This window comes from Gopherus flavomarginatus, chromosome 20 (assembly GCF_025201925.1).
Source record: "Gopherus flavomarginatus isolate rGopFla2 chromosome 20, rGopFla2.mat.asm, whole genome shotgun sequence".
Lineage (NCBI taxonomy): Eukaryota > Metazoa > Chordata > Testudines > Testudinidae > Gopherus > Gopherus flavomarginatus.
This window is the reverse complement of record NC_066636.1, coordinates 5276404-5293961: the sequence shown is the minus strand read 5'-3', so window position 1 is coordinate 5293961 and position 17558 is coordinate 5276404. Positions and strand designations below refer to the sequence as shown.

The following is a 17558-nucleotide window of genomic DNA, read 5'->3' as shown; positions in this document are numbered from 1 at the left end:
ATGAAGGCAGGGCAGGTTCCTAGATTTTGGAGCACAGAAGCAGGCCCAGAGGCGCCAGGCCTGAGGATACAGTCAAAGATCAGTGATGGTCATTGAGGTGAAAAGTTCTGAGGCTTCAGAGAATGGGCCCTGGGGCTCCTGGCTGGGCTCCCAGCTCAGATGTCTGCTGCCCCAGAGCCAGATGAGGCCAAGTGAGCTGGGGGGAGGGTGGGCTCGGGGACTGGGGAAATCAGTAGGTGCTCTGGGAACCATCCTGCTGAGTTCTCTTGCAGGGGAGGTCCCAGGTCACTGAAGGGTGGAGGGACCTGAGAGGGGAATGGGGAAGAATCATTGTGGGTTGGAGCAGGGAGGGTGGGAGCCAGGATGGTAATTTCTCTCTCTTTCTGTTGCATGTTCTGTCTCTCTCCAACAGCCCCCACCAAAGCTGCTCTCACAGTCACCTCTGCCATCCAACCTCCTGCTGTCCTCCCCATCACTCTCCAGGCACCTCATCCTGGGCCCCAGTGCACAGTGGCCCTGTTAGTGGGGGGCATCAGGGACAGTCCAGATAATCCCCCCAACAGGCTGGGGCTTAGGATCAGGGGATCCCACTGAACACAGGAGCGAAGGAAATCAGGGCTGGATGATTAGAGAAAAAGGTTTTATTGGAGGCAGCCTGGACATGTTATAAAGTGTGGGACCTGGAGCTGAAATCCCATCCACAGGGGTAGGACGGAAAGGGCCAGGAGACCGGCAGATAGATTGTGTGATGTTGTGGGTCAGGCAGCTCTAGGGACATGTCTCTCGCCATCGGCAGTGTGATCAGTGCATGGGGGTCAGCAGGCTCAGTGTCAGGAGTGAGGAGCTATGACCAGTTCCCACTCTGCTGCTTTGGTCTCCAGTAAGGCACAGATGGGCACGGTATGTAGGGAGCTGGTGATCCAGGCAGTGGCTGCCCTAGGGAACAGCTCATGGGGTGGCGAGGTCCTTGTAAGGGGGAGAAGTGCAGGCAACAGCATCAGTGTGGATGCTGGTGGCAGTAGTTGGATCATCTGGAGGCACCACGTTCTGGTAAATGACCACAGACTGCAGGAAAAGGTGAGGACAACCTATCAGGATAGGACTCAAGTGTGCCTCTCAGCCCAGCAGCACCCCAGTGATGTGCTCCCAGTATAGAACCCTGGAGTCCTAGCTCCCAGTCTCCCCCCCAGCCCCACAAACACACACACTTCAGTCCACTAGATCCCACTCCCATCCCCAAGATGGAAATTGAACCCAGGTGTCCTGGCTCCCACCACTTGACCCCTCTCCCCTCCACCGTCTCTGTCATTAATACACGCCCCATGGTGACACATCATTACCACTTCGCTGTAGCTGTTCCTGCAGGTGGTTTTGCACCCAAAGGCCGCAGTGGAGATGGAGACAAAGAATTCCAGGAAGGTGAACAGGAGCAGAACCGTGATGCAGGCCACGGTTACCTTCTGCCAATGGGAAACTGTTGAATTCCCTACGGGGCAAAGTCCCCATGTCCCATTCCCTCAACCTCGCCCCGTAAGCCAGCCAGTGCCCACCCTTGGCTGGATCAAAGCCAGCATCCCCATAAGGGAAAAGGCCCCATCTCCCATTCCCCGCACCCCCAAGCCAGCCACACCCCCCACTCTGCCCGTGCATTTCCTGCCCCCTGCCCCGAGACAGCCAGTCCCTTGCCTTGGGGCTGGATCAGAGCCAGCACCCTTGAAGGGGAAAGGCCCCATGACCCATTCCCTGCCAGCTGGGCAAGGCAGTCCCTAGGGTTGGCCATGGGAGGCAGGTTGGTCCCCGTGGGAGCAGGGGGATGGATGCATTGGCAGCGCTGCCCTCATGCTGCGATACCAAGTACTCACATAAGTGATGCACTTCTCTGGGTACCAGTAACACCTGCTCTGATACCAGGATTCTGTCAAGCTGATCAGATACAGGATCATGGCACATCCAGCCAGCACCGAACTGATGATGTTCATTCCTAGGCTGCCTTTCACCTGGATGGGAGACGGGGGTGGAGAGAGGTGTGCACTGAGAGCCCAGCTGGACACACACGGGCAACGTGGCATGGAGCCCAGCCCCTCTCGGGGAAGACACCCCCACCCTGGCTGTGGGGAGAGCCCACACGATGACATGTCATTACTGGGATCACAATGTTAACTCCCATTGCTGTAGCAGTGCAGCCTAATGGCCAAACCCTTGCTCAGACAGGAACATTTAGGGGCAAATCGCGACACTGGATTGAGGTACAATTCAAATAATTCCAACCACTTTGGAAAGAACGAGTGATTGTGGGTATAAGATAGATAGATAGATAGATAGATAGATAGATTAGATGGTACCTCCCATAAGACTTTATGGAAATATGCTTAGAATATGTTTTATGCTACATATGCCAGGTACATATCTCCATAAAGGTTATGATCTACTGAATGTATTAATCCTATTTGCATGCATGTATCATTTTTGTATTCAAAGTTATGAATGTTGGTTGTGTACTGGCTTGGTTTCTAAATAACCTTAGTAGAGCATTTGGTCAGTTCCTGGAGAAAGGAATGTTGAAGTTAAGTACCTAATCAAGAAACACTTAAAGGACGATGGATCTTGGAAGGCTCCAATCCACAAAAGAAGTCTTTTTGAGGAGGTTCAAGGTATCATGTAAACAATGGATGCTACCGGTAAAAACTGAGTCATGCATGGACATGTGACTTGCCCAGGTGAGTCCTAAACTCCATCTTGCAGCTGGACTTTGCATAGGGGTGAGGAGAGGGCCTCCACTCACAAGAGAAAGTCTATTTAAACCCCTGGGAGATCCCTCCACAGGGTCTTCAGCTGGCTAAAGAGAGAGCATCTCCACCCCCCAGGATGCTTAAAAGAAACTGGAACAAAGGCCAGTGTGCAGGGGTGTGAGTGACTGCTGGGCCCAGGCTAAAAGGAGATTTGCCTGTAAAAGGGAGCATTCTGGAACTGGGGAGGATCTTATCTGTATTCAGTTTGATTAGACATAGATTTGTGCATTTTATTTTATTTTGCTTGGTGACTTACTTTGTTCTGTCTGTTACTACTTGGAGCCACTTAAATCCTACTTTCTGTAGTTAACAAAATTACTTATTAATTAACTCAGAGTATGTGTTAATACCTGGGGGAGCAAACAGCTGTGCATGTCTCTCTATCTGTGTTATAGAGGGCTAACAATTTATGCGTTTACCCTGTATAAAGCTTATACAGGATAAAATGGATTTATTTGGGTTTAGACCCCATTTGGAGCAGGCCATCTGAGGCCATGTCTACATCTAAAATTTTGCAGCGCTGGTTGTTACAGCTGTATTAGTACAGCTGTATAGGGCCAGCGCTGCAGAGTGGCCACACTTACAGCAACCAGCGCTGCAAGTGGTGTTAGATGTGGCCACACTGCAGCGCTGTTGGGCGGCTTCAAGGGAGGTTCGGGGAACGCGAGAGCAAACCGCGGGGAAGCTGGTCTCCTTTCCCGGTTTGCTCTCTCGTTCCCCGAACTCCCGAGCAAGCAGGTCTCCTTCCCTGCGGTTTGCAGGGTGGTTCGGCGAACGCGAGAGCAAATCGGGAAAGGAGACCAGCTTCGCCGCGGTTTGCTCTCGTGTTCCCCAAACAAGCTGGTCTCCTTCCCTGCGGTTTGCAGGGTGGTTCGGCGAACGCGAGAGCAAACCGCGGCGAAGCTGGTCTCCTTCCCCGGTTTGCTCTCGCGTTCGCCGAACCACCCAGCAAACCGCAGGGAAGGAGACCTGCTTGCTCGGGGGTTCGGGAAACGCGAGAGCAAACCGGGAAAGGAGACCAGCTTCGCCGCGGTTTGCTCTCGCGTTCCCGGAACCCCCCTGCAAACCGCAGGGAAGGAGACCTGCTTGCTCGGGGTTCGGGGAACGCGAGAGCAAACCGGGGAAGGAGACCAGCTTCGCCGCGGTTTGCTCTCGCGTTCCCGGAACCCCCCTGCAAACCGCAGGGAAGGAGACCTGCTTGCTCGGGGTTCGGGGAACGCGAGAGCAAACCGGGGAAGGAGACCTGCTTGATTACCAGAGGCTTCCTCAGGTATGCTGGGATACCTGCTTATTCCACGGAGGTCAAGAAAAGCGCTGGTAAGTGTCTATACTTGATTACCAGCGCTGGATCACCAGCGCTGGATCCTCTACACCCGAGACAAAACGGGAGTACGGCCAGCGCTGCAAACAGGGAGTTGCAGCGCTGGTGGTGCCCTGCAGATGTGTACACCTCCTAAGTTGCAGCGCTGTAACTCCCTCACCAGCGCTGCAACTTTCTGATGTAGACAAGCCCTGAGTGTTAAAGACAGGAACGCTTCTGTGAGCTGCTTTCAGGTAAACCTGCAGCTTTGGGGCAAGTAATTCAGACCCTGGATCTTTGTTGGAGCAGACAGGAGTGTCTGGCTCAGCAGGACAGGGTGCTGGGGTCCTGAGCTGGCAGGGAAAGCAGTAGTCTTGGCATATCAAGTGGCAGCTCCCAGAGGGGGTTCTGTGATCTAACCTATCATAGATAGAGGAGGCGTGTGGGGATAGATAATAGAATACAAGGGTTGGAAGGGATCTCGTCTAACCCCCTGCTCAAAGGGGGACTAATTCCCACACAGATTTTCACCCCAGATTCCTAAGTGGCCCCCTCAAAGATTGAACTCACAACCCTGGGTTTAGCAAGCTAGTGCTCAAGCCACTGAGCTATCCCTCCCCCCAACATAGATAGATAGAGGGGCTGTGTGGGGATAGATAGATAGATAGGAAGGAAATTGAGGCATCAGTTTGTACCAGTGGTATGTTGGGATTCTTTGCAGCCGCCACTGAGAGGGCCCCCGAGATGATGTACTGTGAGGGGGAGAGAGAAAGGGTTAGAACAGGGGTCAGCAACCTATGGCACGCGTGCCAAAGATGGCACGCGAGCCAATTTTTAATGGCACGCTGGAGTCTGCTGGGAATCCAGCGTGCCACTAAAAATCCCGCCCAGCTCGGCTCGCTCTCCTCTGCCCTCCACTTCCCCCGTGTGCGCAGGGAGCAGAAGCATAGCTGTGCGCACGGGGTGGGCAAATGGCCCCACTCTCCCGGCACGGCAAGCCGCGGGGTCCGCGCTCCCGGGCTGGAGCGCGGGGCCGAGCGCAGCAAGCTGCCGGCCCCTCCCCTGGAGCCCTGCTGCCATGTGCAGAGCTCTGGGGGGTGGGGCTGTGCGATCCCGAGGGCAGCGTTTGGCTCCGCGGGGAGGCAAACACGCTCCCTGCTCAGCCGGAGGGGCGGAGCGGGGCGGGGCGGGGCGCTCCCGGGAAGCAGAGTATCTAGCTCTGGGTGGAGCCTCATGGTAAGGGGCCCAGGGCTGGGGGGGTTGGATAAGGGGTGGGGAGAGTCAGGGGACAGGGAGCAGGGAGGGTTGGATGGGGGGAGATCCCGGGGGGGCAATTAGGGGCAGGGGGGGTTGGATGGGGCATGGGAGTCCTGGGGTTTGTGAGGTGGCAGGGAGTGAATAGGGGTCAGGGCAGTCAGGGGACCGAGAGCAAGGAGGGTCTCGGGGGGAAAGTTAGGGTGGAGGGTCTCTGAAGGGGGTGGGCAGGGGACAAGGAGCTGGGGGAGGTTGGATGAGTTGGGAGTTCTGGGGGTCCTGTCAGGAGGCAGGGGTGTGGAAAGGGGTTAGGGCAGGCAGGGAGTGGGGGGGTCGGATGGGTCAGGAGTTCTGGGGGTGCTGTCAGGGGGTGGGGAGTAGTTGGATAGGCATGGGAGTCCCGGGGGTCTGGTTGGGGATGGGGGTGTGGACAAGGATCAGGGAAGTCAGGGGACAGGTAGGAGGTAGAGTCCAGTCTGGGAACAAGGAACAGGGAGGCTTAGATAGGGGGTGGGGTCCTGGGGGGCAGGGGTCCCAGGAGGGGGTAGTCAGGGGACAAGGAGCAGCAGGGTTGAGAGTTTTTAGGGAGGCAGTCACCCAGCACTCTCCCCTGACCCCTGACCACCTCACACGCCCTCTTCCCTGAGCCCCGCACCGCCCGCAGACCCCTGCCCTGAGCCCTGTACCTCCCTCATACATACCCGGCCCTCTGCTTGACTCCTTCATCCCGCCCCATCCAAAACCCTAGCCCTGACTCTGGCACCCCCACCCATTCCCAGCCCCCCCTCTGCCCTGAGACCTACACCCTCCCACATACCCAGCCCCCAGCCCTGACTCCAACCCTCTGCCCCCAGCCCTCTGGCTTGGCCGCCAGCCCCGCACAGCCCACTGCTGGTCTGGGGTTCTGGCTGATGGACCCTTGCCAGCCGGGGTCCTGGCCGCAGGCCCCGCTCAGCCCGCTGCCAGCCTAGGTGAACAGAACCTCAGACCAGCAGCGGGCTGAGCGGGCCGGCAGCGTAAGACCAACGTGTTAATTTCATTTTAAATGAAGCTTCTTAAACATTTTGAAAACCCTGTTCAATTTTACAATACAACACTAGTTTAGTTATATAATATATAGACTATAGAGAGAGACCTTCTAAAAAAACGTTAAAATGTATGACCGGCACACGAAACCTTAAATTAGAGTGAATAAATGAAGGCTCGGCACACTGCTTCTGAAAGGTTGCCGACCCCTGGGTTAGAAGCAGAGTTGTGCCTGCGTCTTGCAGTCATGGAGCACAGCAGGGGTGGATAGGTGCTGTGCATGCTGGGAAGTACTAGACGAGGGTGAGCCTGGGAGAGGTAGTCCAGCAGGAGACAGGGTAAAGGCTGGTGATCAAATGGGAACCAACATCTGTGCTGAGCCACCCACAGCCTGACCCTGCACGTCTGTATAATTGTCTCCTGTGCCCTGGCAAGTCGCCTGGTGTGATTAGAGCCCCACATATCCTATTGTAGGGTCTGCTGCTAGCGCCGCCTAGCAGTAAGGTTGCCCAACACATCCCATTATAAGACCCTACTTTCAGGTGCTGATAACTTTGCCAAGCATTAATTATTAGGGCTGAAATTTCCCATTCTCAGCCTGTTGCAGGCTCAATTTTGGGGATATATTTCAATGGAAATCATTCAGCCATTGCTGAGAATGAGGCTGGAGAAAGTATGTTGTCTTGCCCATGGTAAAAATAATTCTTACAACCATTTCATTAAGAAGCTCTAGTGCCTGCATGCTTTGGAGCAGGGCCTGGAAATGTGGTGGGGGAGGAGGTCACCCTGAGGACAGGGATGTGCCTTTTGCTTTTCCAAATTATAAGCATTTGAAAAATTTCCATTTGCACATGCTCCGTGGAGATGTGTTAGACTTTGGCAGCTAGAATCTCCAAAGGGTCTGTCTGCACTGAGCGTGCTCCAATCCTTCCCTGCTCCTACATGTGACCCAATGGCAGAGGGCAGGGTGGGGTGGAGACTTACCAGCAACCCGCTCCATATCGGGACGTGCAGACTCAATGCCAATATCCACAAATCGGAGCTGACCATAGCCATCACCACCCCGACAGCAAGCTGCACAGCTCCAACTACGATCTGGGTAATCTACCGGGAAGTGAAGCCAAGAATTTCATCACTGCACCCCAAGCTCGCTAGGGGTCGCTTTCCCCTTGGTGCTCTTAACAGGTCCCTCTGTCTTGGGTATTTACCTGGTGCCCATCATCCAGAGCCGTCCCTTGGGTATGGCAGATTGGGGTCCCGCTCGGGTGGGGAGGTTAGGCGGGAGGCAGGTGGGTGAACGGGATGAGCAGGCGAATGGGGAGGCGAGCAGCAAGCGGGCAGGGGGGACGAGGAGGAGCCCCCTCTACCAGAACCTCTCCCTTCCCCTAGCACCTCCTGCCCGCCGGTGGGCCCTGGCAATCCATGCCTATCACCTGCCATGTATCAGATGATTTTTGCAGCATCAGGAGGCGCTGGGAGGGAGGGGAGGGAGGGGAGGACGCAGCATGCTTGTGGGAGGGGGTGGAACTGGGCAGGGAAGGAGAAGAGGCGGGGTGGAGCCTTGGAGAGAGGGGTGGAATGGAGGCGGGGCATGGGCAGGGCAAGGGGGCAGCACCTCCCGGCAGATTAGAAACTTGGCACTGATGTCCCGGGTCCTGCACTGCCCCCCCTAGGGATGGCCTTGCCATCACCATAGCCTCTCATAGTCTTAGTCTTTAATGCATTGATCCTCCCCATCCCAACTCCCCTGGGAGGCAGAAATGTGCTGTTATCACTATTGTACAGGTAGGGAAACTGAGGCACAGAGCAAGATTGAGGGAGATGCCCAAGGGGTACACTAGGTGTTTATGGTAGGGAAAGGGTAAGTAGATCCATGGGTCAGATCTGACACAGCAGGGAGAGTTGGGAAGGATACTGGGCTAGAAGTGCCCATCAGTCTGATCCAGGTCAGCAGGGAGGGGGAAGGATATCAGGCTGGATGGGCCCGTGGATCTGAGTTATGCTGGCAGGAAGGGGAGGGGATACCAGGCTGGATGAGCCTGTGGATCTGAGTTATGTTGGCAGGGAGGGGAGGGGATACCAGGCTGGATGAGCCCATGGATCTGAGTTATGTTGGCAGGAAGGGGAGGGGATACCAGGCTGGATGAGCCCATGGGTCTGATCTGGGACATGAGGGAGGCAAATTTAATGTTTCTATGGTTTATCATCACAAAATTTGCGGAATTATAATCCCAGAAGAAGCCACAGTCCCTGTGAACCATCCCATGGCTCCCACCAGGGAAGTCAGACATGCTGAAATACAGACAGGCTGGATGCAGGTGCTTGGCCTGGGGGGCTCTGGGCTTAGAAAGCAATGGTCAGGGGGACGCACCGGCACTGCCTGAGCTCAGGGGCAGCGACCCATGGTCTGGCAGGTACAGGAGGACTAGGCGCCCGCTGTCAGGGGATTACGCTGGCCCCAGCCGGCTGCCCTCTCTGCAAGAACGATGCTGGCGTTTCTGGGGTAACTGGGCCAGGCTCCTCCCTGGCATGACACTCGCGTCCGGGCAAACGTGGGGGCAGCAAGAGGACAGGGCTGGGTCATGTAAACACCCACCCAGTGTATCCTAAGCACTGGAGGGAATTGGCCTCTAGAATCCCTCCCCCAGTCAATGGGACACCACCTTCAAACCACAACATCATCAGAACAAGCTCTCATTGGCTGATTGTCCCAGGTGGTTGGGGAAGCCTCCCGAAAGCAGTTATCCCTTTTAGTCTACAGGATACTCACCCCCAGGGCCAGCGGCTCCCCCTTGTAGAACTTCTCCAGGGGCCGCGGTTTGGCTGGGTTGGCAGCACTGGCCGTGTGGGGCTGGGTGATGAACCTGTTGGTGATGGTGATGGGGCCGGCTGAGCTGGCTGTCACGGTAGTGTCCATAGCAGAACCCTGCTGAGATAACAGCTGGGATTTCTTTGTGCCGGCAGGGCATTGGGGAGGTAAAAGACACCCCCGCTCCCCCGGGATAACGGATAACCCCCACCCTCAGCTCATCTGCATCACCTCTTGCCCTATCTGGGGGAGATACAGGTCAGGATTTTCCTTGCGGTGCCCAATCACCGGCATGTTAATATCACCTTAATTAACCCCTTTAATATCGCCATCACTTTCACCCACAGCAGGGGGCGTTACTGAATAAAAAATGGCTCCCATGGTCTGTGCCCCATGAACCTGCCCCTTCCCCCTATGTGGCAGTGGAGCAATAGGATAATTGTTACTTTGTCTGACACTGATATCCCATTTCTAAAAGCAGTTTCCCACTTCTCATCCCAGTATCCCACCACTGACACCAAGATCCCACTGCAAACACCAGTTTCTCACCATTCATACCAGTATCCCACTTCTCTCCCACCACTGACACCTGTATTAACACCAGTCTTGCTCCTTTCACACCACTGACCCCAGTGTCCCACGTCAGATCTGTTTCATGGCTCTCAAACCAGTATCCCGCAGCTAACCCTGGTATCCGACGACTGACACCAATATCCCATGACTGACCCCAGTATCCCACCTTTCACAATAATTTCCCACCTCTCACAGCAGTATCTCACCTCGTTTACCAATATCCCACAGCTAACACCAATATCCCATGACTGATGCCAGTTTCCCATCACTCACACCATTTTCCTGCCTCTCACATCAATATCTCACCTTGATTACCAATATCCCACTGCTCACACCAGTATCCCCTGGCTAACACTAGTATCCCACCTCTCACACCAGCATCACAGCAGAATTCCAGAGCCGCACAAACCAGCTTCTCAGTGAAGGAGGATTCAGTGAGGCGCAGTCTGGGAAGAGTCTCAATCTAATCAAAGTGTAGGGAAAATTCAAGGTCTTCTTTTTCTGCCAGGAGGAATGGGGTAATGATCCATTTATAACTCAATTGGATTTCCCACCCACACCACCTCCTCCCAGGTCATGTTATCATCACCCTAGCTCTACCCCTCCACATTGGCATCACTTCAGTGAGCAGCTGGGGAAGCTGTGGAGTCCAGTGTGTCTCTCAACTTCCCCCCGTGGCCCAGGCTGGGTTCCACTGGAAACCTCCATGGTAGTGAAGAACCCACTGGGCTGGGTATAGAGAAGGTTTGAGAGGCAGGGCTGAGCTTGGGTCTGGCTGAGCATGGAGTGTTGTGCCATTTTTCTTGCCTAGTAAAGAGCAGAGCCCCTGCTGAGGGGTCCCAAGAACTGAGCGGAGATGAGTGAAAACAGAGCTAGAGACATGCCCTGACTAGCAGCCCCACCTGGAGCCGGAGTGGGCAGGAGATAAACCCCCAGTAGGCCGTGCTGTAGGGGCTCAGCAGGGACCCCAGTGGAGATGGCCATGACAGGAAGGGGAGCTGGTCTAGAAAGGGGAGAGGACCTGGGAGTCAGGAGAGATGCACAGGCCAGGGCTGATACAGACTGGAGGGATCCCCCAAAACACTGTGGTTATACCCAGATCCAGAGCCCCAGTAAGGAGCCCAGGTTCTGAGCCAGTAAGCTTCCACCATGGACTAAGATGTGTGTGTGGTTGTGTGTGTCTGTGGGTGGGACTGTTCATATGTGCACGTGACTCTCTGTGTGTCTGACTGTCTGGTGGAACTGTCCATCTGTCCATATATCCATATGACTCTCTATGTGTCTGACTGAGGGTGAGGAGGGGGACTGTCCATGTCTCTGTGTGTGTATTTGACTCTCTATGTGTCTGACTGTCTGATGGGAGTGTCCATCTGTCCATGTCAGTGTGCACATGACTTTCTGTGCATGGAACTGTCCATGTGTCCACGTTGCATCTCTGTGGTTGCCAGCTTGATGTATCTGTAAGTGTACTTCAGTGGGTGTGTGTGAGAGAGGTTGTGTGTGAGAGAGACAGAGTGTGAATGTGTGTTTCTGTTGTGCATGTCTGTCTCTAAGTGTGTTTGTGTGAATGTGCATGTCTATGTGAGTGTGGCGGGGGTGTGACTGTGTGTTTGTGTCCATTGTTGTGTATGTGTGTGTGTGTGAGAGTGATGAGTTGGATGAAACCTCTATAATTTGGGTTAAAATCCTGGTCAGGTTGATAGGTGTGAACTCACCCTCCCATTAACATAGCTGCAAATATAATCCCCAAAAAAGACAAAAGGTGTGTCACACACACACACACACACACAGTTTTTGGGCTGAGTATTGTTTTGGGCAGGGCTGGGTGCGAGAACACCCAGACACTAAGCTCACACATAAGCGGTGTCTACAGCCGCAGGCCCTTCCAAAGTCAGTGATGGGGGTTTCCATCGCTGTATTGAATCCTGTGGTAGGTAGGTCAGCAGGAGAATCCTAACATGGGCCTAGCAGTGTCCACACCAGGGGTGAGGTCGACCGAGCGCCAGAGCTCCTGGCCTGGAATTTTCCACAGCCCTGAGTGCTGTAGCTAGGTCAGCCTAATATTGAAGTGCAAAGCAAGCCAAGACCAGAGAGAGGCAGAAGCAGAGGCTAGAAAAGCCAAGCGGGTCCCTGTCTGCACAATGTGGCCCTGGAAAAAGCTGGAGTGGGACCTTTCAGGTCTGGTGCCAGCTGTGGAGCCTGGGGGCGCTATAAGCTGAGCAACTGTTTGATTTGGGTGCAGAGGCACAGGACTTTATACACTGCTTGCAAATAAACAAACCTGTGTCACAGCCAATCCCTGGCTAGCCCCGATTTCTGCCTCCACCTGGGGTGTCCCCGAGGCCCCTACTTAGACTAGCCGCTGAGGTCAGAAGGGGCAACATGTGTGTCTGTTAATAGGGAAGTTGAGTGTGTGTGTGTGTATATCAGCGTGTGTGCTGTATGCAGGTCCCTCGTGCCTCTGAACTCCCAGCTCCGCCTGCCCCGTAGCAGCAATCCCTGACCCCTCCACTAACCGCCAGCCCCCCGGAGAGACCCAGCCAGGGCAAATCCCCTTCCCCAATCCCATCCTGCCTCCGGCTCACCCTCTATCCATCCGGCTCTGCAGCTGGCTCTCACTCCATCAGGAAAGAGCTGAGCTTGGACCCCATCCCGTAAACAAGGGGCCCCTCCTGGGAAGCTCCAGAAACGATCGCTGCCCTGATTGGAGCCGAAGTAAGAAAAGGCAGGCCGGGGGCTGGACAGTGTCTCAGTTCCCCTGCGCCTCTTTGCCTGGTGCACAATGGCTCCTGTCAGCAGGCTGCAGGCAATACGCTGCTCACCAGCAGGACCTCTTGAGACTAATCATTTCCTTCCCCCTGCCCAAAAGAAGGGCTGGAGACACCGAGCTGTGGTGCAGGCTGAGCGTTGGGCTTCTATCCAGAGCTGACGGGAGGTTTTCCAGAGGGATGTTTTGCTGTTGGAAAGTGCAGATTTCTCAACCCCCAAAGCAGGGCCCTGATGACAGTCCTTAAATAGGGCCAGGGCTGTTCTGACACAGCCGGGGGTAAGCTGTTCTTGTCCAGCGAAGATAGGAGGAGAAGTGATGGTTAATCCCCAGCAGGTGAGACTGAGGGTGGATTTTAGGTCCAACTTTCTAACTCTAAGGGGAACTGAGCGCTAGAACAGGTTAGCAAGGGGATCTATCTGTGTGCCCCCCTCCTCCATGCACCAGATCCCCCCACTCTTTCCCCATGCCAGTGGCTCTAGTGTCCCTCACCATTTTTCCTTTCTGTTTTTCTGGTGCCCCCGAAATCGACAGGTTTCTGCCTGGTCCGTTCCCTGACAGTTTGGGGCTGATCAGATGCGGAGTTCAAACCATATCCTGTAACACCCACACAGACGGACGGACAAGGACAAGCCACTGAGCGGTGTGTCAGGTCTCACTTCACCAGACCTCTTGACAATGGGAAGGGACCCAGTTGCTGCGGGGATGGTGGCCGGAGAAGCCCCTGTGATAGGTCGGGGCCCTGCACAGACATACACCCAGTGGCCACCCCGAGGTCTCACAGAGGGGACACGCCAGCTTGCCCAGCGGGCCAGTGGTAGCTCTGGGGGCAAGCCCCAGCTCTCCTAGCCCCCATCCCTCACTGGGGACAGCAGCAGGGCTCCAGCTCTCAGCCTGGCCAGGCTCCAGCTGTCAGTCCCGATGGCAGGGCTCTGGCTGTGAGGCCCATTCAGGGCTGACAGCCTCCAGGCGATGTTTGTAACAGTGTCTTCACAGCCACTGTGTCGCCCTAACTACACCCGCCTCAGTGCTCCGCCTCTCGCAGAAGTGGCGTTATTGGGTCGGCGTAGCTGGCGACTCACGTCAGTGGAAGCCCTGTTGGCGCGTAGACCTGAACAGAGGCAAGGCAACGTAAGCTGCCGTCCATCAACCTAACTCTGTAGTGTAGCCCAGGTCTCAGATACTAGCTGACCCTCTGTCACGGAGTCACCGGGCGATGCTCCGGAACTCCTCCCCACCAAGCCAGGCAGGACTTTGGGGAGTCTCCTCTCCCTTGGAGCAGACTTGTGCAGGGCAAGAAGCTCACACGTCTTCACCTCCTGGGTCTCTCCTTGGAGCATTTAGCATCCTCTGCCCCTCCGTGCGCTTCCCACAGCGAGTCCACCCCAGCGGGGTCCTGGGGAAGCCACCGGGTTCTGCACCCCCACTTTGCAGTCAGACGTGACTCTCAGCCAGCCAGTAAAACAGAGGTTTATTCGATGACAGGAGCAGGGTCTAAAACAGAGCTTGTAGGTACAGAGAACCGGACCCCTCGGCCGGGTCCATTCTGGGGGTCAGTGAGCCAGACCCCCACGTCTACCCTCAGCCAGCTCCAGACTAACAACCCCTCCCAGCCCCTCCTCTCTGCTCAGCCCCTTTCCCGGGCCAGGAGGTCACCTGATCCCTTTGTCTCCAACACCTTCAGCTGGCACCTTTGCAGAGGAGGGGCCCAGGCCATCAGTTGCTAAGAGACAGAGTGCCAGGCATTTAGGTGCACTGGCCCTTTGCTCTGCCAGATACTTAAGAACTGCCATGGGGACACTGAGGCACCAACACAGTACTCAGAGAAAACATTAAGAACATTCTCAGTTCGTCACATCCTCTCTCTGCAATAACATAAGAACATAAGAACGGCCGTACTGGGTCAGACCAAAGGTCCATCTAGCCCAGTATCTGTCCACCGACAGTGGCCAATGCCAGGTGCCCCAGAGGGAGTGAACCTAACAGGTAATGATTAAGTGATCTCTCTCCTGCCATCCATCTCCATCCTCTGACAAACAGAGGCTAGGGACAGCATTCTTTACCCTTCCTGGCTAATAGCCATTTATGGACTTAACCACCATGAATTTATCCAGTTCCCTTTTAAACATTGTTATAGTCCTAGCCTTCACAACCTCCTCAGGCAAGGAGTTCCACAAGTTGACTGTGTGCTGCATGAAAAAGAACTTCCTTTTATTTGTTTTAAACCTGCTGCCTATTAATTTCATTTGATGACCCCTAGTTCTTGTATTATGGGAATAAGTAAATAACTTTTTCTTATCCACTTTCTCCACATCACTCATGATTTTATATACCTCTATCATATCCCCCCTTAGTCTCCTCTTTTCCAAGCTGAAGAGGCCTAGCCTCTTTAATCTGTCCTCATATGGGACCTGTTCCAAACCCCTAATCATTTTAGTTGCCCTTTTCTGAACCTTTTCTAGTGCTAGAATATCTTTTTTGAGGTGAGGAGACCACATCTGTACACAGTATTCGAGATGTGGGTGTATCATGGATTTATATAAGGGCAATAATATATTCTCAGTCTTATTCTCTATCCCCTTTTTAATGATTCCTAACATCCTGTTTGCTTTTTTGACCGCCTCTACGCACTGCATGGACATCTTCAAAGAACTATCCATGATGACGCCAAGATCTTTTTCCTGACTCGTTGTAGCTAAATTAGCCCCCATCATATTGTATGTATGGTTGGGGTTATTTTTTCCAATGTGCATTGCTTTACATTTATCCACATAAAATTTCGTTTGCCATTTTGTTGCCCAATCACTTAGTTTTGTGAGTTCTTTTTGAAGTTCTTCACAATCTGCTTTGGTCTTAACTATCTTGAGTAGTTTAGTATCATCTGCAAACTTTGCCACCTCACTGTTTACCCCTTTCTCCAGATCCTTTATGAGTAAATTGAATAGGATTGGTCCGAGGACTGACCCTAGGGGAACACCACTAGTTACCCCTCTCCATTCTGAGAATTTACCATTCATTCCTACCCTTTGTTCCCTGTCTTTTAACCAGGTCTCAGTTCATGAAAGGACCTTCCCTTTTATCCCATGACAGCTTAATTTACGTAAGAGCCTTTGGTGAGGGACCTTGTCAAAGGCTTTCTGGAAATCTAAGTACACTATGTCCACCGGATCCCCCTTGTCCACATGTTTGTTGACCCCTACAAAGAACTCTAATAGATTAGTAAGATACGATTTCTCTTTACAGAAACCATGTTGACTATTGCTCAACAGTTTATGTTTTTCTATGTGTCTGACAATTTTATTCTTAACTGTTGTTTCAACTAATTTGCCTGGTACCGACGTTAGACTTACTGGTCTGTAATTGCCGGGATCACCTATAGAGCCCTTTTTAAATATTGGCGTTACATTAGCTAACTTCCAGTCATTGGGTACCGAAGCTGATTTAAAGGACAGGTTACAAACCTTAGTTAATAGTTCCGCAACTTCACATGTGAGTTCTTTCAGAACTCTTGGGTGAATGCCATCTGGTCCCGGTGACCTATTACTGTTAAGTTTATTAATTAATGTCAAAACCTCCTCTAGTGACACTTCAGTCTGTGACAGTTCCTCAGATCCGTCACCTACAAAAGCCAGCTCAGGTCTGGGAATCTCCCTAACATCCTCAGCCGTGAAGACTGAAGCAAAGAATCCATTTAGTTTCTCTGCAATGACTTTATCGTCTTTAATGTTTAAGGGAGGAGCTGATTAGACTCTCTTGGGGGGTTTGTTGCTTTGTTCAGTGATTCTAAAAGTTTAGGACTGGAAGGGACCTCGATGTGCCATCTGGTCCAGTCCCCTGCACTCACAGCAGGACTGTAACAGCCTGACCAGGCCTGACCGGCGTTTGTCTAATTTGCTCTTTAAAACCCCCAGTGCTGGAGATTCCACAGCCTCCCTGGGCAATTTATTCCAGTGTTTAACCACCCTGACAGTTAGGAACTTTTTCCTAATGTCCAACCTAAACCTCCCTTGCTGCAATTTAAGCCCATTGCTTCTTGTCCTGTCCTGGAGTGTCACCTGATGCCTGGGTCCCCACAGAGATGGGCCCCAGCTCCCTGAGCCCTCGCTGCTCTGGAGGGGCCTGCGCAGCATGAGCTGTTCTCAGCCTGGGGCAGGAAGCGTCTGGGCCTGGAGCCTGGCCAGGGGAGGAAAAGGAACTAAGAAGGGTAGGGGATGTGGGGAGCCAAGGAACTGGCCCTATGGTGTGACAGACACAGGCCGGGGTCTGGCCCCTGAAGGGTTAATATTGAGCAATGATTTAGCAATGATGCCTTCTGCCAGTAACTGTGACCATGGAGGAGGGCGCAGCTAGGGCATGTCGTCCTGTGGGGAGTGGGGCAAGGGGCTCAGCAGGGGGCACCGTGCTGCAGGGAGTGGGGCGAGGGTGCTGTACTGCGGGGAGTGGGGCAGGGGACATCGCGCTGCAGGGAGTGGGGCGGGGAGCACTGTGCTGCAGGGAGTGGGGCAGGGGACATCGTGCTGCAGGGGGCACTGTGCTGTGGGGAGTGGGATGGGGGGCACTGTGCTGCGGGGAGTGGGGCGAGGGTGCTGTACTGCGGGGAGTGGGGCAGGGGACATCGCGCTGCAGGGAGTGGGGCGGGGAGCACTGTGCTGCAGGGAGTGGGGCAGGGGACATCGCGCTGCAGGGAGTGGGGCAGGGAGCACTGTGCTGCAGGGAGTGGGGCAGGGGACATCGCGCTGCAGGGGGCACTGTGCTGTGGGGAGTGGGATGGGGGGCACTGTGCTGCGGGGAGTGGGGCAGGGGACATCGCGCTGCAGGGAGTGGGGCGGGGGACATCGCGCTGCAGGGGGCTCAGCACAGCTCCAGGGTCACAGTTACTGGCAGAGGGAGTCATTGCTAAACCATTGCTCAATATTAACCCTCCAGGGCCCGGATCCCCATTCCCCACTCTCATTAGCTCCTCTTCCTCCCTGGGCCTGGCTCCAGGCCAGGCACTTCCCGCCCCAGGCAGAGAACAGCTTGTTCTCAACAGTTCCCTCC

At 54.2% G+C, this 17558-nt stretch overlaps 1 protein-coding gene across 9 annotated transcripts; it reads right to left on the bottom strand.

Annotated features, from left to right (window-relative positions):
• Window positions 1–619: 619 nt before the first annotated feature.
• LOC127038149 (membrane-spanning 4-domains subfamily A member 4D-like) lies at window positions 620–12638 on the bottom strand. 9 transcript variants are annotated; one of them, XM_050930603.1, is made up of 8 exons: window positions 12337–12638; window positions 10118–10252; window positions 9140–9298; window positions 7354–7473; window positions 4785–4841; window positions 1863–1997; window positions 1341–1460; window positions 620–1065 (listed from the first exon to the last, which is right to left on the bottom strand). In XM_050930603.1, the coding sequence occupies exons 3-8, from the start codon at window positions 9284–9286 to the stop codon at window positions 949–951; spliced, it is 696 nt and encodes a 231-aa protein (XP_050786560.1). In that variant the 5' UTR covers window positions 9287–9298; window positions 10118–10252; window positions 12337–12638; the 3' UTR covers window positions 620–948. The 9 variants fall into 9 exon arrangements, with proteins under 9 accessions (XP_050786560.1, XP_050786562.1, XP_050786556.1 ...); XM_050930605.1 differs by having other exon boundaries at window positions 10161–10252; XM_050930599.1 differs by having other exon boundaries at window positions 10058–10252; window positions 12337–12637.
• Window positions 12639–17558: the final 4920 nt, after the last annotated feature.